The sequence below is a fragment of the Lepisosteus oculatus genome, chromosome 5 (genome assembly GCF_040954835.1).
Source record: "Lepisosteus oculatus isolate fLepOcu1 chromosome 5, fLepOcu1.hap2, whole genome shotgun sequence".
Taxonomy (NCBI): Eukaryota; Metazoa; Chordata; class Actinopteri; order Semionotiformes; family Lepisosteidae; genus Lepisosteus; species Lepisosteus oculatus.
Window position 1 is genome coordinate 1,515,471 of NC_090700.1, and position 25,033 is coordinate 1,540,503.

At 46.4% G+C, this 25,033-nt stretch overlaps 1 protein-coding gene across 1 annotated transcript; it reads left to right on the top strand.

The window, feature by feature from the left end:
* Window positions 1–3,216: 3,216 nt before the first annotated feature.
* pdk3a (pyruvate dehydrogenase kinase, isozyme 3a) lies at window positions 3,217–24,904 on the top strand. Its single transcript, XM_006627729.3, has 11 exons — window positions 3,217–3,590; window positions 12,265–12,406; window positions 13,752–13,823; window positions 15,588–15,772; window positions 16,405–16,494; window positions 16,724–16,801; window positions 18,246–18,322; window positions 19,317–19,418; window positions 19,853–19,963; window positions 20,339–20,452; window positions 21,247–24,904. The coding sequence occupies exons 1-11, from the start codon at window positions 3,485–3,487 to the stop codon at window positions 21,388–21,390; spliced, it is 1,221 nt and encodes a 406-aa protein (XP_006627792.1). The 5' UTR covers window positions 3,217–3,484; the 3' UTR covers window positions 21,391–24,904.
* Window positions 24,905–25,033: the final 129 nt, after the last annotated feature.

Sequence of the window (25,033 nt, forward strand, 5' to 3'; positions counted from 1 at the left end):
TTTGGTGTGTGAGTGCTTTCTGAAGAAAGATATAACATCCATTAATTGGCAGTTTTTGGACTAAAATATATTATTCAATATTTTATCTTATTTTAAGCACAATAGTTGCTATGTAAATGTATACAGTATACTATAATTACTGTATAAACTAAATATTATATTCCTGGACAATTGAAACTGCCTGTGATATGAAAACTGTTCTTGGCTGCTGTTTCATTAAAAGATGTGTATTGTGCTCTTTAGATAAAGAGGTTTGATTAATAAAATCCATATCCTGCAACAATGTGCCAATTTACAAGTTTCAGTGGTATATGATAATAAAATCGTGTCATTCACTCAGCACTGTGTCAAGGAACTGGATTTCAGAGAACAGGAACTGGGCCAAAGATCATATGCTTTTCAGGAATACTTTCTATTCTGGGCTTCCATTGTTCAATCCCTGATTCCCGAAAGTTCCCACGGATTTGGGATTGTTCCCAGGTCCATCCTGATAGATCTGGCCTATCTTTTTTTGGAACGCTGAATGCTTCGCAGATCCAGACCATGAGAACTAGGGATATTTGGCTCTTTCTTAGCAAGTAACCTAATGTTCAATGTTTATAACTGCAGCGGTATAAATATTTATACACATCATTTATTTTGTTAAAAAAAACAACCCCCACTGTCTTGGATTTTTTCGAATGCACCCACATACAGTACTATGATCTTTGCTGTCATTTAACGCTCAGTACTGGCTGCTTCCCATTAGGTGGCGTAAGGTATCCATCTTCTGTGTAAATGCTGTCTTACAGCAAATCCAGCACGCAGCTCGCTTTAAAAGCAAAACCTGCGATTAACAATAAACACAATATCATTTCCCAAAAAAAACGAAAATCAGCTCTGCGGTAAAACCGCAATGCAGATGCTAAAGGTATTTTATAGGGTTGCGATCTTTCTACCCCCTATCCAAATGCAATACTATATATAAACCAGAGTCAGAATCACTTTCTTTGCCAAATATGTTACATGTACAAGGAATTTGATCTTGTGTCGTTGTGCCAAAACACAGATAGAAACAATCGATAATACAAATACACTTCACACCAAGAACGTGCACAGAGGACCACAGTTCCTGACGCAGTGGGTCTCGTATCCAGGGGGACGGCCACAGGGAAGAAGCTGTTCAGGTGCCCAGCAGCGTTGGTTTCGATCGGCTGGTAGCGTCTCCCCAAGGTTAATTAAACAGGTGGTGTCCTGGACAAGGGGAGTTTTCTGCTCGATTCTTTAGTCTGAGTTTATACAGGAGGTGTTGGAGGTGGTTATTCCTAGGAACTTGAAAGACTCCACCATACCCACTGCGACCTTGACCGTTTCTAGGGGTTTTTCAGAAAATCAAATTAACATTTCTTCGGTTCTGAGACCGTTGAGCTGAAGGGCGCTGTTGACACGCCCTGCCGCCAGACGATCCGCTGCCCGTCTGTGCCTGTTCTCGTCAGACCCACCAGCAGTGTGACAGAGGGGCCGTTGGAGGTACAGTCCTTGGGATACAGAGGGCACAGTCATGGGGAGACAACAGAGGCTTGAGGTGCACCAGTGCTCACAGATACGCAGTCTGACAGATCACAGCCAATCTGCACTCATTGCCTTCCCTTGTGTCCACTGGCAGGTGGGGAGGAGAACATTCAAATGAGTCACTTTTTTGCGGAGGGCTTCTGGGATGATGGTCTCGAATGGAGAGCTAAAATCAACAAGTAGGAGTCTGACATATGTTCCTGGAGATTCCAGATGCTGTATGTAGTATGTAGTGGAGGCAAACACTAACAGCATCATCCACTGGCTTATTGGCTCAGTATTGAATCTGTGATAGTTTTGAGGGATCTGAGTATGCGGCTCTCAAAGGTTTTCATTGACAGAAGAAAGTGCAACTGGTCTATAGAGAGTATATGCCCAAAGGGGCAATAGTCAGGTTGCATGATCCTTCTTGGGAGCAGGGATGATAGCAGAGGGGCTGAAGCAGGTAGGGCCCACACTGACCCATGGACAGCTGGAATCTGTCTGTGAATTCTGGGGAGAGCTGAGCAGCACAGTGCTTCAGTGGCTGGAGAAACCAAACCAGGACCAGACGCCTTCCTGCAGTTTGGGCTGGCAAAGAGCTTAAGGGACTTCCTGCTCTTTACCAAGGGGAGAGAAGATCCAGCGTGTTCTGCTGCCTGCAGGGAGAGGGGGCAGGGGGGAGCCAGGGGGGTTGTGAGGTACTGGAGAATAAAGGACATAGCAACAGATTGCATGAACTATTGTTAAGAATTTTGTTTGCTTATCAAATCTACAGTAAAACTGGTTCAGTTTGTCTGGAAGACAAAGGGGGGGATTTCTGTGGTTTGTGTTAGCTGGAAGGCCCCTCCACACTGTGGATCAGTCATTGTTAGCAAATTTCAGTTGGGACCCTTTCATGTGTTTGGATTTTGCATGACTGGGCTTTGTTGAGATGAGATTTTGCTTCCCTGTAAATCCGCCGTTCTCATTAGCCTCCTCCTGGGCTTCGCCTTTACAGTAGATGCGTCTTTTGCAGGGTCGTGACTTGAAAGAGCAGAGCCTTGGTTGGGCGCTTGATGAGTTAATTCTGAGGATTAGATTCAGCTTACTCACAACATGAGCCGCAACACGTACCGGAGCGCCGCTTCAGCCGGTGTCGAAGGGGGACACCGGCGGTGGGATCGTGATTTCGGTTTTACTCCATTTCCGCGCAAGATGCAGTCAGGGCTGCCAGAACGTTACGCACACCTTGAGCAGCCTAACCCCAGCTTTGTGACACATCTTTTGCAGCCTACAAGCCTAAGTGAAATATACCGGGGGCGGCGAATTATGTGGCAGTGCAGTCTGTCCACCTGTGGACAGGGAGCTGCTTGGAGAAATAGCGAGCTCTGTTCCACGGAGAAAGAAAGGGCCTTTGGGGTTTGCAATCAGTGCTTCCCTGGCGTGGTTGTATTGAGCTATTCACACGTGTCGTCCGGATGGAAACGCCAGTAAGACGGACGCAGCCCCCCAGCCTGCGTAGCCCCTTCACAGCGTGCAACTGTGACACCAGTACTTTCGAAATAGCATCAGTCACACTAACCCCTGCGGAAGACCCGAGCAGCCCACCCAGAATGGTGTGAGCGACACCTAGCTGGTCCAATAGAACGAAATTATACTTTTCCGCGTTGCAGCTAAGGACCAATTAGAAATGGTCTAGGGGCAGGACGATATGTTCTCAAGGATGGTTGACCGGAACGTGGTGTACGTGCCGTTTAATGCCACAATGTATCGCAGAAGACTGCCTAGAGGGCATCAAATGTAGCAATAACGAAGTTTTTAGACAATCTGGTATAGCACCGGCTAGCAAGAAGGAGCACGGCCTGATGACATCACCGGCTGTTCGTTTTGATTGAATTTCCCCCGATTTATTCCCATCACTACATCCATGCAGTTTTACTGGAGGCATCATCAGTGAAAACAACATTCAATTATGAGGCTGTTTCGACTTCTCCTGAAAAACAGCACTCCGAAGCAGATAGAATATTATTCAAGATTTTCCCCCTCTCCGCTGTCCATAAAGCAATTCCTGGATTTCGGTAAGTAGGAATACTTCCAAATAAGCAACAGCTTTTGGTTGTTCTAATTAATCAGTTGTCTATCAATATTCAAATGTGTTTATTTGTGTGTTATTTATCGCGTCATTAGCCGTTATGATAGAGACTAAATGAACTGAAACTCATTTATGTTCAAGACGATACTGAGCTACCAAGAAACTACGCTTAATCTTGAATTCAGGGTTATGGCGTCAGTTTTTCATTTAATAACATATGTAACCATATAAATATTTTCTATGACAACTGCAGTCTTCCTGCACAGCCTACTGCTTGAGCGGTCTCGCCAGTACAGTTAACCGCACTCCAGTGATACAGGCTCAGAAGCCAGACTCAAAAACAAATGCTTATTTGAACCTGTTTCACGTCAGCTGTCGTTTTGTTTGGGGACAGTGTGTTTATAGTTGTCAAGACCACATTACACTCATTTCTGAACAGTTTTAAACGCCCTGAAGCTGAAATTTTGCAGGAACGTATGAACGCATTAGCATGTTTCGGTGAATCGCCTGAACTCCAGGGATTGTTGTTCAAGCTTGGTGTGAAATGTAACGATTCGGCATCTGCTGCCACAAATCAGCTTCCTCATAAGTGTCTGAATTTAAAGGAACCCAAGACTAATCTAAATCACCGCATCAGCCTTAAGCTTTGCTTAAAATAGAACCAGCCTCACCGCTATTGAGTCTGCACAGAGAAAGCGAATAGATTCCGCACGGCGTGTGATCTGGAGCAGACTCATGCCGGGGGTGACGTGAGGCAGCAGCTCTGATCTGCGACCTGCGTCTGTCGTGAGGCGTTCCGCCCGTGGCGATGAATGACCTACCCTGTACGGCCCGAAGGGAAAGTCACGCCACAAGCTGGAGCGTGTCGAAGAGGGCGGAGAGGTGGCACTGTGGTTAAGGGTCTGCTCCTGTGTCTGGAAGGTTGCCGGTTCGTATCCCGCAGCCGGCAGAGGAATCCTATTCCGTTGGGCCCCTGAGCAAGGCCCTGAACCCCAGCTGCTCCAGGGGCGCTGTATAAATGGCTGACCATGGCTGTGCTCGGACCCCAAGCTTCTCTCTCCCTGCCTGTGTGTCTCATGGAGAGCAAGTTGGGGTCTGTGACAAGACAAATTCCTAATGCAAGGGATTCAAGCCTGAAGGGGTTAGAATAGGAAACAGGACTTGTCTCTGTGAAACACAAACCAGAGGCCCTAGTGGAAACACCCAGTGCGTTTAGAGCACTTGACACTGTGGCGTATTCAGGTTACAGCTGCTCGAGATCCTCGGTCCAATAAGCTACCATCTTCCGAATGAGCTAGCTAGACCAACTGGCCTCCTGTGGTTTGTAACTTTCCTCACAATCTTGTTTTCTTTCATACGCGTGACGGACGTGTCTTCTGAAGTCAGGGTTACTTTTTCCCTATAAGCAGCCCAAAGGGACGTCCTCTTCAAATAAATTGGCATGCCTGAACTTGTCTGTGCTGGAAAGGTTTCCGACAAGCCTGTGGTGGTCAGGTCTCAAAATACCCCCTTTTTGGGTGGGCGTAGAGTGGAACGATCCTTTTTAAATTTTCAATTCTCTTGGCAGCTGCGTCCCGACACCAGGAATTGCATGGCCTGGTTTTATATGCGATTTAAGCAAGAGAAATTCCTTCATGAAACATACTCCTTTCAAGCGTGGGGGGCAGACAGACATGTAGCAGGGGCAGGTGGGGCTCAGCCCTTGTACTGTCACCCCTTAGTATGAGCAAAGAGGAAAGCTTGTCTTCACAGAAATGAGGCGGTTTGTCTGAAGTCTGGTGTGGTGTGTGTCCACTGGCCAGCTGCAGTTGAAACAGCGGATGAAGGCGGAGGTTTCCGCAGGAGTGGACAGGCTCCAGGGCTCTGCGGAGTGTGTCCACGCGGGGTTCTCTGTCGGACTGAGCCCAGGCTGCAGGCCCTGGGAATGTGTGCGCCGCAGGGAAGAGGGCTTGTGAGGATAAGCCGTTTTTTGTTATTTTCATGTGGGAAACAGCCTTGTGTCTCCAGTTGTGTGCCTTATTGTAACACCATTTTGACAGCAGAATTCAGTCGCCAAATTTTTCACCTGATTAACTGGATGCATATGGCATTGTAGCATGCTTTGCAAAGACTAACAGAAACCCCTCTTATTGACTCTAGACATGTTTGTTCACTTGCTCTATGCTTGCAGAGTGGCAAACATCCATTCTAATATAAAAATAACTGCATTTCTGGGTCTTCATATAATGAAATTTATACTTGTATTAAGTGAGCATTCATTCATTAAGGGAATATACACATTACAGGAAGTATTTTAGGAATGAAGAATTAATAGATTATAAGCATATCAGTTAAATGTGATTTTCTCCTGGAGTAAGTAGTTACATTGGAAATGCAGAGTCAAAGATCCAGGAGTTCTCCAAGTAGTAAGGTCAACTGTAAGTGACGGCACGTAATACTGAGTACTATGGCATAGATTATTCCCTGGAGCGATTCACTATTAACTGGTTTCCTGCTCATTTCTGTGAGCCTTGGGCCTCTCCTTCAACATGTTCAGATCACAGCTCAGCACTGGCCAGAGGTGTGCATGCTTAATAGTGGATTAAGAGCTCAGAACCAATCGGCACTGAGTATCAAGCCCATCCCCTGACACACCTAGGGGTCAGAAGATTTTCCAGGATCAGTTTCCAGCTCTGGGTCGTGTGTCAGACGTGCCTAAAGTTCTTGGCAGCTCCTAGAAATAAGCACGTATACTGCTGCTCGTGGACAGAGTCCATCGCAGAGCTGAATGCTACGCGTGCAGCTCTCTGCAGTGTGAGAGCCAGTGTGAGGGCGATAAGAGACCTGCTGCCTGGAACATGTCAGACTTTCAACCTGCCATTTAATTACAGGTCTGGACTGCCCAAGGCTTCCTGTCTGCACTGCTGAGTGCTGGATCTGGGGTTCTGTCGCTGGCTGGTAGATGTGGAAATGGTACTGATTTGGTTAGCGGATATTCTTAGTCAAAACGATCCCCGGGCCAGTGTTAGTAAAACCTAAGAGGTAATCTTTGGTATCAGATGTGACAGGAGTAAAGTATGACTTCTTGTGATTGATGGGCAGGCAGTAGAGAAGGTGAACATCTTTAAGCTTCCTGGCACAATAGTCTCCTTCACCTCGACCTGGGACAGCAGTGTACACCAGACAGCGAAGAAGACCCAAAGTGTCTCAGGAAGCCATGGTCCGTTTGCACAGGCCAGCAGTTGAGAGCATCTCACCCTTTAGTGTCACGGTCTGGTTTGGGAGCTTAGGCACTCAGGAGAGGAAACAGTGTGGACCACTCTAATCAAGCTGCTCCTAAATTAATTCCGTATACGCAACACGTTTAAGAGGAAAAACTCTGAAGATGAATCAGTGAGCACTCCCACCCAGACTCTCCCCTGTCTGAGCTCCTTCCCTCGGGAAGAAGGATAAGATGTATCCAATCCGGAACGGAGCTGAGGTTCCGAAAGATCACCAGTCCGGAGGCTGTTCCCTCTCTCCACTCAACATTGTTCTGAAAGTTTTTATTAAAGTATTTATTGGTTTGTAGATTCTGTCTCCACGGTAGTGTAGCATCATGTAGTATATTGTATATGATATGTGTTATTTATTTTCCTTTTTCTTCTTCTGTCTGTCTCTTTATTTTTCCATCTGTTACGTCGGTCACAACACAAAAAAGTCCCGACAACCCGAAGCTGTGGTTTGGCAATAAAGCTGACTTTATTCATCGGCGACTTGCAGTGTTTCTGTAGTTTTTATACATTGCAGGTACAGAAGGGAACATTAGGCATGATGACAAATAGGAATAAGGATGCTAGAACTACGGTACAGGGAAGTGCAGTAACGCTGGTTTAGGAAATGCAGAGCAGCTGCTGCATGCAAGCGAAACGAATGCGTTCTGGACTGGGGTGTGAAACAGTCCATGGCTGTTTGCAGGTATGCTGGTGGTGCAGGGCAGTACCCAAGGCGGTTGGGGTGTATAAGTGCGACAGGTGAGTTCGTTACCTGCCTGAGAGTCAACTGCGAAGTCTGCAGGGTGGGTGGCCGAGGGGCGGGGGGTGGGGAGTGAAGGAGTTCTCCAGGAGGCACGTGGGGGGGGCCGGCAGCAGAAGAGAGTGGGGTACCGCAGCAGGGAGCTGGCGGGGGCGCCCCAGGGTGGGGAGAGAGTGGGCATTCTGCAGGGTTCTGGGTGAGGGGGAGGTCCAGTAGTCCAGGTGACAGAGTACAGGCCTGGGACTGGAGTGGAACAGTTGGCAAGGAAGAGTCAAAGCCTGCAAACAGTGCAAAGAGCAGCGCCTGGCCATGCAATATTTGCTTTTGTGTGTAACTCTTTTGTTCTGCAAATCCTTATTTAATTTTGCACGATGTGTACTCACACTAAGTGGGTTTTACACTGATTAGGTACTGTAAACCTGTGTCCATCTGCGAACGTTTAGATTGCATCATTAGTCTGATTCCCATCGGCAGTGAGGCGTGCAGGGAGTCTCACAGCGGAGCTCTTCCGGGAGCTCCCTGCAGGCTTTCGGCGTCACACAGCCGTGCAGCTCTTCCTTTGCTGGTGGAATTCTGTCATGATCTCTTGGTCCTGAAGACAAGGTCCAGAGGAGCATTAGGATTGAAGCCCTCCAGATGTTTGACCTTTTTCCTCACTCTGAGCATCCGTCTCCTCTTTGGTGGTCCTCAGGGATGAGCTGGGACATTTCCCAGGGGTCACCACACGTCACACGTCGCACGAGACATGGCTGTGTGGGCCGCCAGTGGAGCCTCGGGGGAGTCAGCTACTGGCTTCGTTGTCGAAGCTCGTTGTTCTGGTTCACTGGAAGCAAAGGCAGTTAAAACATTGATGCCTCACCTGGTGGCCATTGTGTCTCGGATGTCTCTCGGCCATGCAGAGTGTGCTGGCTCTATTGTGTTACAGCACCGCCGGAGACTGGAATCCTTTGTGAGCCATTCCCTCGGTGATGTACACACTCGGGGGAGGGGGCGTGGGGTCTCTTCTTTCGCTAGCTTCTCCTCCACCTCAACAGGGCTCTTCACTGGCCGGTATCCAAAAATTCTGCAGTTAAAAAGATCAAAATTCTACTTCTTCTGGGCTGTCTTAATTTTTGCAGTGAACATTGAAGACTAATATATATTTTAAAGCCCTCGCACATTCATACAAATGTGATAGTGAAGTGTTTTTTCCCTTAGTCACTGTTTGACGAGGTCTTTCTTTGGAGTCAGTGATGTGTTAACAGGCCTCCTCTCTGATGAGCTCAGTCTAAAAAGACACTTCCTTCCATATGGCCAGAAAAGACGCTTTTATTCTTCCACTGCAAACGAAAACTGACCATGAAGTTTAATGATTATGATTTCTTATTTATTACACATCTCCAGTCATTGTTTACATTCAACTGTTTACTTGTACATTGTCTGCTGTTTGTTTGTATATTGTCTTGATGCACTGTCTGCACTTTGTGTTTTTACACTTGTTTTAACAACCAAGAGATTTTTGTAAGTAAGAATTCCATTGTTCCAGTACATTACCAGTTTCATATGGCAATAAAGTTCAAGTTTGAATATAAGAACCTTCAATGAAGTTGTTCATAAACTAGTGGGAAAAATCTCTAAAGTTTTCATAATGCTTATGTGAGGTTTTTGTTTTGTTCTTCGGGTGGTTTTTGAAACATTCTTATAACGAAGATCATCCTGCTTAATGGCTTCCAGCTGGGTTTGTTTTTTAGTTCAAGGAGGCTGTCTGCCAGGAAGGCGAAGCAGAGGCTCGGAGCCCAGAGAGGATTGCAGTAGTTAAACGAGTTGGGTTCTCCTTTGGAGACGTATATCTGTGCAGTGAAAGGAAATACTGGGCAAAGAAAGAAATTAGCAGTGAATTAGCTGTGTTTATTCCTTCTCATGATGTCCACTGGTGGAACCCTGTGAAGGTTGTGTGGACTGAAGAGGAGATCGGTCTTTCTTTGACTTGGCCATGAGGGATCGTTGAGGGTGTTTTATGGAAAAAGAGAGCACAGCCCAGAAGAGCACAGCAGTAACCCAGCGCCTGGCGCGGAGCAGCCTGCGCTGAAGCAAACAATAGCAGATGCTAAAGTGCCCCCTGCAAAACTGCTGTCTGTGTGGTCTGCTGTTCCTGGCATTCGGGAACTGTGTTCTGACTGGTAATGAGCCCCATTCACGTGAGCTCATGCTGTGCAGCAGCAGGCAGCAGCACCAGCTTGTGAGTTACAGTGTGTCTTGCGCCCCTGCCGGAGTGCGTTTCATTCTCCCCACACCTGGCCTCAAGCCGGGCTGCAGCAGGGCAGGCCCAGAACGCTGGGGTCACGAGGAGCACGGCGCTGCGGGGGTCACCTGCGGGTCCCTGGAGCTGCTCCCCACTCGAAGGGCCAGGGCTGCTGCTCTTTTTATCTCCTCCGCTTGTGTTTGTGCGGCCGCAGCTTCGGTAGAGCTGAACAGGCAGTGGGACACCGCTGCGTCGCGGGGATGCCTCAGCTGTCAGGAGCCCCCCGAATCCATCGGCCACCAGCAGCCAAATGAAGAAGGCAGTCCGCGTGGCCTGCTCTGATTTCGAGTCCTTCCTCTGTACTGAAAGCACAGCCGTTTTTCTGTTCACCCAGAGCAGCGGCACTGGGGTGAAAGAGCTGTGGCTAGTCACGTGTGAGAGAGTGTTTCCTCCTGCGCGGTGGCAGTTCTTTCTTCGACTGGGGACCTCCTCCCTGGGGCGCAGTCCTGCTGCTGCTGCAGCTGTTCTGGGAGCGAGCGCAAGCAGCGTGCTCCTGGAGAGCTCGTGAAAAGCCTTCATGACACGTCGTCGTGGCGCGCAGCCTGACGGCGCTCACGGAGCGCTCAAGAGGACGGCTTCCTGTCACGAAAGGCTGCTGTGAATAGAATGGAGGGACCCGACGACTGGCGTGGGCGAAGGCAGCCCAGTCTGTGGGGTAAACAGGCGGGAAGTTCCCATGTCAGCAGAATGGGCAGGGGTGTGAAAGGGTGCGATTGTGATGTCCGTCAGTGTGCCGGGTCAGGAACATGCCAGGCAGGGGCGTTCTGGAAGAGGCGTGAGGCAGGCCTGCCTGGCTATCGGACTACAGCACATCCGCAGGCTGTTTTTAAAAACCCATGGAAAACAACGCAAAATAGTACACAGCACTGAACCATCCCAGTATCTCCCATCCAGGGGTTGTGGATTATTTGCTGGTGTGGGTTTTTTTATTTAAAGTAAGGATGTTTGACTTGTGGGTTAGGAATGTGCTTTTGTCCAGCACCTGGTGTGGCCGTTTTGTTCTTGGTAATTAGAGTGTAATAATTAAGAGCTTGACTCTTCCTGTCTTCGAACGTGCTCGGGCTTGTTGGACTGCCCTCTGGGGTCACCCCGCTGTGCGCAGGGCGGGGGTGCAGGCAGGGGCTGGGGCACACGGTCCCACAGAGGGTACACATACAGCAGGGACACGCCTGTCCACACGAGCACACAGAGCCAGCATGTCATATAAAAGAGTGTGTACTATCAGCAGATGTTTATTACAAAATTATTCTATGAAGATACTTTTCATTATATTATTAGTAGTTTGTTCATCCTACCTGAAAAATGAGTAAGGCACCAAGAGAAAAAAAAACCAAAGGTGTTATACAGTGAAAAACCAATGTGTTTCTAATGGCTTTTACTGAAAATAATCAACACACAGTGAAAAATAAAAAAATAACAAAACAATTAAAACTCAACCACATGGTTTTTGTAAAGTAAATAAAATCCAATCTTTTTCAGTCCACTTTTCCTAGTGAAAATCTTGACAGCCAGAAGCCTAATGCAAAAATATTTGTAATAATAAAGTTTGAAAGCCTCTTTGATAACATGAGTCATTGTTTCCAAAATATAATCAGTGTAAAGCAAGACAAATCAAACCTCACTGTTTTGGATTTTCAGTAATATTTTGCCAACAATCTGTCACTTTGACACTGACGTTCAACCTGAACATAAGAGATGAGATCTCTTTTTTTATAAGATTTAAATACAGGCAACCATACTGGTTCATAATCTAGCGGATGTTCTGAGAGAGGCCGGGTTTTGAAATTGCTCCTTATCCTGAAAGGAACTGACCTATAAACACCTCTGCTAAGAGCAATGTAGATGCCTAGTTACAGAACTCGCAAGTGAGTCTATATACAGTATGCTCGGTCCATTGGTACATGCCTTCCTGAAAGGTTTGTTGGTACTTTTATTAAAGATACATACAGTTTTTAATGCTCCGGTTTCACTTTTCTCCTTTAATAATTTACAAGCTGAAAATATAGATAATTCCACATCTGTGCTGCTGGTATTTATGCAGCTGTCCCGTCCACTTGCAGTAAAGTCTAGGAGCCATTGATGAAAAGCTGACAGATCAAATTGCTCTGCGTTGCAGCGCCACACTAAACCTGCCCTTGAATTTGGAATTGGCTGTATTTACAAATGACATAAGGCTGATGAGCTGCACATATACATCAGAATACTTAATATATAGCTATTAAGGCCTACGAGTCAGTTTAGTGTTGGAAACAAGTAGTATATTTATATACAGTATGCAGCGTAGTTACCTGTAATGGGAAGCACTGTATGTCATTGATGAGGTTTATAGGCCGTGTGAGATTTCCTGGTCGTAATGACCAGCGGGCCTCTCTGTCGCCCCCTCCAGGCCGGGACAATGCCTGCGAGAAGACGTCCTACATGTTCCTGCGGAAGGAGCTGCCCGTGCGGCTGGCCAACACCATGAGGGAGGTCAACCTGCTGCCGGACAACCTGCTGAGCCAGCCCTCCGTCCGGCTGGTGCAGACCTGGTGAGTGTCCGGCGCTGGGCGGGGCGCGGAGGCGCCCTCCTGCTGGGCTCCTGCAGAGCTCGGGAGCCACTTCGCCTTCAGCTCTGTACTGGTGTTAGGGGTGGAATCTCGGACTCCAGGCCAAATATCCCCCTGGCCTTTACCAGTCATGGCCTCCTAATAAACCCCCTCTCTGAACTGGCTTCATCACTCTGTTCTCCTCCCCACTGAGAGCTGGTGTGTGGGGAGAGGACTGGAGCATCATCCAGGTGGGGCTGCACACTGGTGGTGGTGGAGGGGATCCCCGCTACCTGAAAAGCACTTTGAGTGGAGTGTCCAGAAAAGCACACTATAAGTGTAAGGAATTATTCATTATTAATAACTCGCCCTGTTCCCTTTTTGCATCAAGGGGTGCATCTCTCAAGGTGTGCACAGCGGCAGGCCCTGGGTGTGGAAGCTTCTGTAGGTGGTGAGAATCCAGCCTGAGCCACTGAGCCACTGGCATGCTGTTCACGTGGGACTCTGGCCTGGGTGTTTCATAGTCCAGCCCATTATCTCTGTAAATTGCTTTATTATCCTCTAAAAAGGCTTTGATATTATATTCTCTCAAACAAGTTGTACTTTGTTTCTTTAAACAAAAATGCAAAGCTTGCAATTACGATTTTGAACTTTAACCCTGAATTCAATCAAGGCTTCAGAGTAGCTGATCACTGAGTTGTCGTACCGATCCTCCTTGTGCAGACAGCATTTCCTGTTAAACACAATAAGAACAGAGAAACAAAATCATTCTGAACCATAGCTTGCAAACACATATAACTGTTGATGTCATTAAATGTTTTTATGCTTTAATTTGGGGTAATCTGTTTCAGATTATTGTTCCACATCACTCATAATCCAAGTATCTTCAGACCCCAATAACTGTGTGAGTTTCACAGGCCAACGACAGAGGCATATTTCTTATTGTGGAAAGGGCTCCACACATTCCTGAACCAAGAGAGTTCAGAGTGACTTGCAGTGTCTTCTTTAATAGGATCCAAGTGCAGCCTCTGATAATGTCTTCAATTACAGTGTGTCAGACCAAAGGTGAAAGGCTACTTGCCCATTCAGTCAAAACGAATCGGCTATCGTTTAATTGACTGTTGTTGTGGTGTATAGGTCAAAACGCACAATCAGTACAATATCTCTACAGGTATGTGTGAAATGCATGCACTGCTTTGGATATTGAAGACAAACAGCCCCTCTCTGTGGTCTGGACCAGAAAGTTCTAACCGTTGCGCGTCGTGTCTCATCCAGACCCCTGACTCATTGTCTTTCCTGACCGTGACTGCCAGGACCAGCTCTGAAACGCTGTGCCATCTTCTTTCAGGTACATGCAGAGCTTTTTGGAGCTTCTGCAGTATGAGAACAAGAGGCCGGAGGACCCCCATGTGCTGGATGAGTAAGTATGAAGATCGAGCTCCACAGCCACGCGAGGCAGCTGCACGAGAGCTCTTCTCTGTGTGTAGAGTCAGTAAAAATGGTGGTCAGCTAGACTGCTAGGTACATTTTACCATGGTAAAGGTACATTGAACAAACCTTTACCAGCACCAATCTTAAAGTGCCCCCCCCCTTCTCTTCCCTGCTGCCCAGTGACACCCCCAGCTCCTGTCTTTGACCCTTGAATCCTTAGGTGCTGTCTCTGTCCTCAAGGCCAGACTGTGGTTTGTCAGTGTCAGGGGTGTCGGCGTCTGTGTGCCTAGACTTCACTACACACACTTCCAGATAGAGTTATGGAATCGAGACTTTTTTTAAACCGGGCCTCAAAACCCATTTGTTTAATCGGGCTTTCCGTAACACTTATATATTTGCCAGTTTTGATATACAGCACATTCCCATGAAAGCCACTTTACAAAATAAAGATTGTCATCACCTGAAGATTTTAAAACCTCAGACATTCAACAAAAGCAAGGCAGAACCTATTAGCTGTGCGGCTGACTGCTTGTCCTATCACAGTACTGCTATTTCATGAAAAGATGTGGGTTTCACAGTGAAACAAAATGTACCTTTAAGCAGAAAAGTCTTTTTTTCCAGTGACCCAGAGTTGCCCCCTACTTGGCAGTAGTTTTCCTATTACCTAAGCCTTTTTTTTGGAAAAACACCTCATTTAATTCAAATGCCCTCTCACACAGCTGAGCTACTTTAGGGCAGAACTGTTTTTTTCAAGCAGTAATCTGCAGTACTGTGTTTTGCCTGTGCTGTCCGACAGTGTAGGCACTGTATGGTGTGGAAAGAGCTATGTTCCTTATTGCAGTATCATTATGCCACAGTTGTGTCACATATTGAAAGTCTATATCCCTTTCAATCTATGGGTAACACTAAATAAATTACTCTCCATCAAGTCAGTGATATTATTAAATGGTATGTAGTATTGTTATAGCTTATGCCATTGTTACATGTTGTAATCTGTGTTATTACAATTTGAAGGCAGTGTCTGCTTTTAAGTTGGGTCCTGCAGAGGCACTGATTAATTGAACCTTAGCTGACCTTAATAAATGGGTCAGGCTTTTAGCCCACATTATGAAGTCTTAACTTTGAGTCCATGAATATATACGTTATTTAAGTGTAACTGTATGGATACATTGTTATAGTGGTCGATCAGTTTAGAACAGTAGTTATAACATGCTGTGGTATAAGGCCACAATTTCTAAATATGGCCTTAATGTGCAGGGTAAGCTGATAGTGAGGTTTTTGTACTACCATATGCTGTGAACATCACATGAAAAGGTCTAGGTATCGGTAGTTCTTCAGTACTATTACAGATGTCTTAATTTAGTCCACAAGGGCCATCTTGTGCACTGAAGAATCTTTATCTCAGTTAATCAGGAGATGAATGATGCTTGTTCAATTTTCTTATACAATTTATTCTTGTGAAAGCAGCAGAAAGACTTCAGTGTTCAGTATTCAGTGTGTAGCCATGAGTGATCAACATACTCTCAGTTCAGTCTCGTGTGTTCAGAAGGCCGCTGTCAGAATATGGTTGGATTTATTTGGAATACCTTTGTGTGGCACGTAATGGCTAGTCAGAATGTGCAGAATGTGTGGTATTCTGGATACAGCTGGCGTATAAGACTAGCGAGTGGCAGAAAAAGGAATCCAGCGTACAGAGCATTCACTCTGATGCAAGTCGAACTGTAACTTTTGTCTTTGGCTTTCGTCCTGGAAGTTTCCTGGACGTCCTGATTAAGATCCGGAACCGACACAACGACGTGGTCCCTACGATGGCCCAGGGAGTGATTGAATACAAGGAGAAGTATGGATTTGACCCCTTCATAAGCAGCAACATTCAGTACTTTCTGGATCGCTTCTACACCAACCGGATCTCCTTCAGGATGCTCATCAACCAGCACAGTGAGTGGATGATGATAATTGCATGACTGAAGTCTTAAACAGGACAGACCATGACTCACCCCTGGAAGCTTGAGTTTAAAACTCTCACTTGCCTTGACTGTTGTGTTTAGAAGTAAATGCTGGTATTATAGAACTAATTCAGACCAGGGATTTCCAACTTCAGACATTGTAGTTCACAGAGTCCATCAGGTTTTCTATGCATCTTTAAGTCATCAATATCTAAGACTGTGGAGAAGGGATTTAATTAATTGGGTTGACATCAGCCTTCTCACTTGGACAGCCATTTATAACTTAAAGACATAGAAAACATGTTGTATTCTTGCAGTAAGGGACTGGCGTAGAGACACCTGATTGAGGCTTTTTATTAAGCTTGTTTGGAAAACTTAAAAGAAAAGGAGGACCTTTAGCAAAATGCTCATCCTGAATGAGCTAACATTAGAATACTGTATGTTACAAATCCCCATATATTTTTGAGCTAGTCTTAAACACTGTCAGAGGTTGATTGAAACTGGTTGTGATGCAGGTTCAGCAGAGCTTTGTGTGAGGTAGAGAATAAAGGGCACTGACGCTGTGGGCCTTGGTCTTCCTGGATTAATTGACACATTAAATTGTATTTTAAAACTCTGTTCCAGCTCTCCTGTTTGGTAATGACACAAACCCAGCTCACCCCAAGCACATAGGGAGCATTGATCCCACCTGCAACGTTGCAGAGGTTGTGAAAGGTAAAAGGATTTTTGGTTGTTGTTTGGTTTTCAACGCTGCACTGAAATATTTAATAAGAAATTGATGAGCTCACACAGGGCCTTGGCATGACAGCGTCTCCAGACATCTGCTTTGGCTCACACTTGTGAAATGAAACAAGAATGAAATAGAATGATTTCTGTTTTGGGAACTGTTGTGCAGAGCCTCTCTTACTTGTTAGCTCTGATGAGGTCTTGTCTTATTCCTCAGATGCGTACGAGACCGCCAAGATGCTTTGTGAGCAGTACTACATGGTCGCTCCCGAGTTAAAGATTGAAGAATTCAATGGTATGTATGTGAGCTTCAGTACGTATAGAAACATGTGCTGTGTAAAGTCTTATATGAGTTCAGCATTGCCAACACCGTATCAGTGCAGATGTTATCGGATATATTGGGTATTTTAAGTCTTTAAAGGTGCGATTCACTCAGAGACAAACCCAGCATATCCATTAGATATTAGAAAAGGATGCCTGAATCTCGGCGCCTGAGGAGGCAGCAGTAGAAGCCCTTGAGCAATCATTCCTGGAAATGGCACACTGCTCGCCCAGAATACTTTTTATGTTCAGTAGACTGTTGTCCAGCAACTGAAGTGTCAGTCAGAGACACAGCTGCGCCTATTTATACAAGCCCTTAAGGTCACCGCGGAGAAGAAGAGTCAGATGAAAGTCAGGAGGGAAACAGGAGCGCACTGAGGCTTCTCGGCCTGTGAAGGAATTCTGTCTGCTTTGAGTTTCATGCAAGGACAACAACGCCAGTCCTTCCTGCTGTATTTGAGGAAGCCCTTCCATTGGTAACTTTTCCATCAGTATTCCGTCAGAAGCCTTTCCATCTTCAGCTACAGTAATACAGCAGGGGAGCTCTGAGCCTTGTTTGTCCAGCTCCCAGTCTCACTGGAAATTTGACCTCTTGTGTTTTTGGTTCCAAAAGGAAAGCTGGGCAACACTCAAAAATTCTAAAATATACCAAGAGGCTTTCTTGTGAAGGGATGGAGAGTGTATTATTAGCTGAGTGTGTTCTGCGGTAGGTGCTGTCATCGTGCAGAATTGCAGAGCCTTTGATAAAAATGAAATTCATGTTTCTTCACTGGCATTTAGATGAGCTGTCTGTGCGTGCCAGAGTTCCTGTCAGATTTCTTGGCTTTTTTTTTTTGTTAAACGTAAAGGTTCTTCCATAATCAGTCTTTTTTTTAAAAAAGCTTGTGAGAACCGGGACTTGTCATACAAGCCTGTGGATGATTAAAACCAGTATTTTGGAGTGTAGATAATCTTTTTCTAATATTGCTTTGCTACCTCCTTAGAATATGGTTTACAGAAAATGTGAGAAAATTAGTTAGTTCGTATTTGCTTTGCAAGCAATTATAGGCACACTCTCATCTCCTCAAGTACAATTAATTAAGTGGGTAATTTCCTGTAGTTTCCCTACTGGAAATGTCAAAGCCTGATATCTGAAGTGTTTTTGGAGATTAGCCAGCTGTCCCAGCTGGCCACCACGCCGGAGAAGGTCAACCACAATTTCTGTGTTTAAGAAAATTTGATTTCATTGCTTTATAAATATACTTCAACAACCGTGAGGCTTCACATACTGTTCTATTTTTTAAACCCTGAGGGAAATTGGTTTGAAAGAGAATAGATCAGGTTACCACATGCTGAAGTGGCTGCTGTCCTTAAGAGTTCTGCAATAGAATCGTCTTACAGTCTGTTTTTATTTACTCGTTTTTCCTTTCCTCTCCTAGCAAAGGCCCCCCAAAAGCCCATCCAAGTAGTGTACGTGCCCTCCCATCTCTTCCACATGCTGTTTGAGCTGTTCAAGGTGAGTATATCGCTGAAATGCCATGCAGCGTGTCTCCCAGACCTGCCCCTAGCCCCCGTGTTACTGTGGACAGCCTGGATGCTGAGGCGCTTGGAGTGTTTCTGGGGCGCCCCCACCACTGCAGGAGTCACCTCCGTCCTGGGTGGGGGCCCCACAGACAAGCCTGCTCCCCCCCACTGCAGTCACAGGACCTCAGAAGGTCGTACTGTTCCTCAGCTGGCAAGAGCACAGGCTGACGCCGAGACGAGACTTACTCCTGGCAGCGTGCGGTATCCTTGAGCTCACGTACACTCCTGCGCTTGCTTTTGCTTGGTTTGATTCACTGCTGAGTAGTATGGCCTGGCTCCCCCCTTTCTAAACAAATGCAAAAGCAGGTCAAAACTGGAGAGGCAAGGGATCGAAATGAGTGCCCCTGCCATGCCTTGGACCCTGCAGACTATCCTGCTGTCACACTGAGTCCGGAGGACCTGTCCCTGAACGCAGCCGGAGACAAGTGGAAGACGCAGCTGCTGTAAAAAGAGGGTCGTGTTTTCACGAACGGGGAAAAGCCAGTAGTAACTGCCTGCTCACTCAGGGTGGATAAGCATGTTGGGCAGCCCGGAGGTTTCTTTGGTTGTGGATCAAAAACAAGATTAAAGCCAAAGTGCACATGCATTTATTACCAGTTATATACAGTGTACACCCTGCTGACACTGCCTGAGCACTAGACATCACAAGAGCATCTCGCAGTGGTGCAGGGCGGAACTGCAGTGTCAGATACTCTTGACCTGTTAAACCATCTTTACGTCTTTAAGTGCTCTTATGTCCATGGGGTTTGTTTTTTCAGTTTTCGCTCTGTTGCACCACTGAGAACCTGATAGGAATGTGTTTATCCGATCAGTAAGGTGGTTCTCCTCGAGAGGCGGGGAGCAGGCTGGGCCGTCGTTCACTCCCCACGCGGTGTTCTCAGTGCTCTGGGGTGTCGCGTGACAGTGTGGCGTGTCTCTGTGTCCAGAACTCGATGCGCGCCACAGTGGAGCTCCATGAGGGCAAGAAGGAAGGCTGCCCTCCCATCAAGACTCTGGTCACCCTGGGAATGGAGGATCTGTCTATTAAGGTGAGAGCTTTGTCCGGTTCTTTTCGCCGCCAGCTTCCTCTCGCTGTTAAAAACCTGACAGAGGACGGGCGCCTCCTTACCTTCCAACTGGCACTGCGGACTCGGGCCGTGAGTTTAAAACAGGTGTAGCGATGCGTTGTCGTGAGTCATCTGCACTGTGGAAGTGGGAGTCTGTGTGAGTCCAGTTTTCATGACTCCCAACTGTCTGTATAAAGGACAATAATTAAAATTAATTAAAAATCTATAGCTGCGTATCTGCAGATGAAATAAGATTTCAGTGTATGGGAGTCACTTGTTAACGATTCTGATTTCTGGGTCTTAATATTATTTGATTTGGGGGGATTCTTTCAGTGCAGATTATTAATGAAGTGCTGTTGACAAGTGGTACACCTGATGTCTCATGTTTTTTCCCTCCTTGCTCCTGTGCCTGGCAGATCTCGGACAAGGGCGGGGGAGTTCCTCTGAGGAAGATCGACCGGCTGTTTAACTACATGTACTCCACCGCGCCCAGACCCAGCCTGGAGCCGTCCCGGGCCGCCCCGCTGGTGAGCAGCTCCCCCTCTCGCTTGGGCCCGTGGCCCCGGGGGCCGGCAGCTGGGGTCCCCTCGGTGCCCGGAGAGAGGCCAGCTCCTGGGGACCCCCTCTGTGCAGGCAGGCGCGGCGTGATGCCAGCCAGCACTGGCTGCCGGTGTGGCGCCTCTGACGGGTGTCTGTGCCGGCTGGCAAGCTGCAGGCCCAGCGGTCGGACACTGTGCGGGCCAGGCCTTTTAGTCAGAAACATTTCTATTCCCGTTTTAACTGTGCAGGATCGCCGTTATCATTCTTACTGCTAACTGTGGGTCTAATAAGTCTTCCTCCCCTTGTGTGTAAAGACTGCATGGCCGTGCTTTTCCTGCCTGTGACCTCTCTGTGTCTTTCAGGCGGGCTTTGGGTACGGACTGCCGATTTCCAAGCTGTATGCGCGATACTTCCAGGGTGACCTGAAGCTCTACTCGATGGAGGGTGTGGGCACGGACGCTGTGATCTACCTGAAGGTACCTGCAGCTGGGGTGTGGGTGGACAGTACAGCCAGTTCTAGTCAACTGATTCAACTGATTACTCCTTTTTTCCCCACTTTTGAATTTCTTGAATTTATCCTTTGTCTTATTCCATTTCTTACTTTGAAACACCTCATTGTAAGATCAGGAGACCAGCTACCAGGTGTCTGTTTTCTACTTATCCAAAGTTTATCTGCTCATCTTATCTAGAGTTGGCAAATAATACTTCCTGCATAGCTACTGTCTGGCAGGTGAAACTAAATCAGGAGAATTACCCAGCACTGTAGAAGTGGCAAAGGCAATCTGACAGAATTCACGACTGGGCAAGCATCTCGGATGACATTTAATGTAGATGAGGGCAGAGTTTTACATGCAGAATCAAAAACTGAATATAAAATGGAAAATGCAGAGCGTGAAGATGCTACTGATGAAAATGACTTAGGTACTGTATCCATGCTGACATGTCGTTTTCACCTTCCACACAGAGTGAGGAAGCAATAAAAAGGCAAACAGGCTGTTAGGATTTATAGTTGAAAGTGCGAAATTTCAATCCAGGGAATCGATTAGCAGATATAAATGGCCCCACCCTTGATAAAAGAATAAATAGCCTGGAAGTGATCTGACCCCGTGATCTTTGTGCAGATCACATTTGATCCACCCTGGATCTCAGCTCAGTGTCTTTTTCATTTGTCTTGCGCTGGACGGGGTCTCGTGTCACCCGGATAATCCCAGCCTTCCCAGCTGCTGCTGCTGCTTCCGTCTGGCTGACCAGTCTTTCTGCTGGGTTCCAGGCCCTGTCCAGCGAGTCCTTTGAGCGGCTCCCTGTGTTCAACAAGTCGGCATGGCGGCACTACCAGACCGGCCCCGAGGCGGACGACTGGAGCAACCCGAGCAGCGAGCCCCGCGACGCCTCCAAGTACAAGGCCAACAGATAACTCCTCCGCCACGCCCCCCGCGCCCCCGCACACCTGACATGACGTTCCTATCTCCAGCAGCGTCCAGCGTCCTTCACTCCTTGACATTTCCATCGTGAGAGCTGGTGGTCGGCAGCCGCAGGGCAGCGCGAGGCAGAGTGTCCTGGCTGGTGCTCAGGCGGAGCTCCTCCAGGGCCTCTCCGCCCGGCTGAGCGCTGCTCCTCCACTGCAGGAGCGTGACACAGTGTCTCCGTTTGTAGCGACCTCTCTCGTTTGCAGTGGGTTAGAAAAAGTACACTTGTTTTGTAATGTGACAAAATAGCGGCCCTTGCTGAAACTTTACACATAGATCTCTCTCTGTAGTGGTGTTTGTTACCTTTCCAAACCGAATGAGAAAGTGCTGAGATGCTGCAGGAGGTGATGATTCCTCTCGGAAGAGTTTGTCTCTGTCCTGTGTCGTCACGAGCCGTTCTGTCTCTGAAGCTGGCCAAGAGGCAACACGGTATAGAAAGGTTTCAGATTCTTTCCTAGAAAAACTCATTTGCTGTTGAACGGGGGAAAAAAAGCACCTTATGTTCGTTTTACGGAACAATTTTAATGAATAAGAAAAAATTGCACAGCTGTGTATGCAAATCACTATTTTACATAAATAATATATATTGTTGGAAGTTATATTGAGGATGAGAGTTTCATAACAGAAGATGTTTGAAACTTTAGTTGCACTGATTTTAACTGTTGATGTTTGGGGCATTTTAAAGAATGTTATACAGTAGGTCTTCGTTATTATGTTTTTTAAGACCGCAAAAAGCCTAGCTGGCTGTTTCACTGCTGATGTGAGGATGGGACCAGTCCTGTTCCATTGGCCTGCACTGCAGCTGTTCTTAGCAATCGTCGCACCTTATTTGAGCTCAGGGGAAGGGCGCATACAGGAAGAACAGAGGACGAGTGTGCAGCAGTCGCAGAACAGTCTTCCTCTCTCCCTATTGGCATTCTGTAAGTTAAGTTCCTGCTGCTTCCGCTTTTGTTTAAAAACAAAAGAGCTGTTCTGCATTCCTGCTCCCCACTGCGTCTCTCCTCATATCTGGAGCACACCTGGATGCAGACCAGCCCAAGGTGTGTGCGCTCAGGAGAGTGGTGATGCCAACGTTCGCAAGAATGCGGCTGAAATGGGAATTTTGACTCGTGAAAGGCAGAGCTCCCTTTGAGACGGTCATGATGTGTGTCGCACACATGGAGTGGGCCAGCAATGCTGGAAAGTTGTTTAGGCAAAGGTAGAGACCAAGTAGCTACATCAAGGCCCAGAGGAGAATATATTTCAGGCTACAGCTGGGGTTGTTTCTCTGTAAGTTGTTCAGGTGTTCACGTGAGACAGTGGGCCAGTGTAGAATACCACAGTGTGTATAGAGTCCACTGGGCCAGTGTAGAATACCACAGAGTGTGTATACAGTCCACTGGGCCAGTGTAGAATACCACAGTGTGTATAGACTTCACTGGGCAAGTGTAGAATACTGCAGAATCTGTTTGTAAATCACTCCGCAGTCTCTCATGCATCAGAGTTGTTCCTTAATTGTATGAAACTTTATTACGAGCTAGTGAATAATTATATATGAACAACGAGCATTTGCTTTATTTAAATTATGCATTCATTACTGTGTGACTATATGACCACTGTCATTGGTTAACAATTGCAGCGAGTTGTCTGTGTTTTTAGTACGAAGCTCATGTTACGAGAGCAGAGATCGTCTCAGGATGACTCCCTGAGGCTCCACAGTGGATTACTCTAAAGAAAGACCCAGAATGGGAAAGATGATCATTTGGTTTGGGTGTTTTACTGCTTTTCTTTTGCCTTTTATTTGTAGTTTTTTAAGACCTAGATTGTAAAACCAGGTTTTTATTATTGGTGTTTTAAACTGGGGCAGCTGACAGTTGTACTACCAGTGCAGTTATTCTGCATTTTACCACTTCAATAGTGTTTGTGCAGGTCGTGAACATTTTTATTGTTGTCAGATTGACTTGATATGGAAATCTTACTGGGAAATGATATTGTGTAATTTATAGAAATTTGATTAATGAAATGTTTTCTGCCTTGTTGTTAGGCTCAGTTGCTGAACTTGGTTTCCTGTTTTCCTGGTTTCCTGCTTATTAGCACAACAGAAAATAAGTAAGAGAGCCTTGTACCTTCATTATTATCCTTATATTTTTAATTATTTTCTGCTTTTGTTTTTTAATTAAGATTTATAGAAAAGTAGTGGGTATCATGGGAAAATGCTGTGTTAATTCTTATTGGGCATCAATTGAAATGCAGGTTATTTCTTAAATGCAAAAATTGAATTATTAAACCTTTGCATCTTTGCAATTGTGCACACATTATTTTAGTCTGCTGGCATAAACTTTGCTGTTGTTCAATCATGTCTGTGTTATTGTTGCACCAGTAAAGTTGCATCCATTTTATCTTTCTGTTGCTTGTGAGGCGTCATCAGCATAGCAGTGCAGTTAGATCTGAGAAAGTTATTGACCACAGATTCCATAACATGGAAAATGTATGCAGCAATGAAAGAAGCGACTTGGGTAAAGACCTCTCCAGCTTGGTTTTGTGCTCAGTTTTGTAACTGGTGCCTTTTTAATTTGGTTAGTGCAGGTTGTGGAACATTTGTAGTCATCGCCACTTTTCTGCAGGAGAAACAATGTGGTGGAGAGTTGTAAGAGTGCAAACACAGGTTACTACGAGTTTCTTACATGTCACCACATAGCAGGTCAAGTGCTTGTGCAGTGTTGTTCACACAGTGGCACCATTTTCACTCCTCTGGGCAGGATGCATCACAATTCCAAACACGAAAGCAAGATAATACTTTTTACAGAGGAAGCGGGCAAATTTTCAAACCAATAAGCTACTCATTGAATCCCACCCTGGTGTAAGAGAGATGCAAAAACAAGTTTTGTTATTTTTTCAAGGAAGTTCAGAACTAGCTGTGTGCAAGGCTGTAGTTCTCAGCTTGGCCAACCCGGCTCATTGGTGCTTCACAGCAGCCCCTCAGACTTCAGGAGATGAAAAGATCAGTGTTGGAAAGGCTGTGCGGCGGCTCTCGCACAGCAGAGAGCCTGGTGTCAGTCAAGAGAGGGTCTTCTCTCCCAGGGCTGCTGAGAGGCTGAAGTCTTTGGCTGAATGTTATGAGAAACAATGCTGCGATCTGGTGAGCCGGGGGGGATGGTCTGGGATTGACGTGTCCTGTACAGACAGGGAGCCCTGGAGAACGGCTTTCCTCTTGTCTGGCTGCTGCCTTCTTCCTGGAGGAGAAATGCTCAGGATCGTGTTCACAGATGACGAGGATGTGTTCAGGCGGCTTTGATCATTGTCACTCTGTTAGGGCAGTGCGGTAACATACAACACGTGCAGTCTGTATCAGCAGAGGATGACAGTCTATTTTTATTGATTACCGATTTGCCAAAAAGGTTGTAGACATGTTGCTACTGGTTTGGCCGAAAGAACATGTTCACTGTGTTTTGGGACAATAAAAATGTAACATTTCAAACATGAGTGATTGTGTGTGGCTTGCTCCCTTTCCCTGTGGCGATTATCTCTGCTCTGCACCACTCATACAAAAGAACTTGAGAAACGCATGACAGGGTGTGATAAATATTCTAACAGTAAATTCAGTGTCTGAAA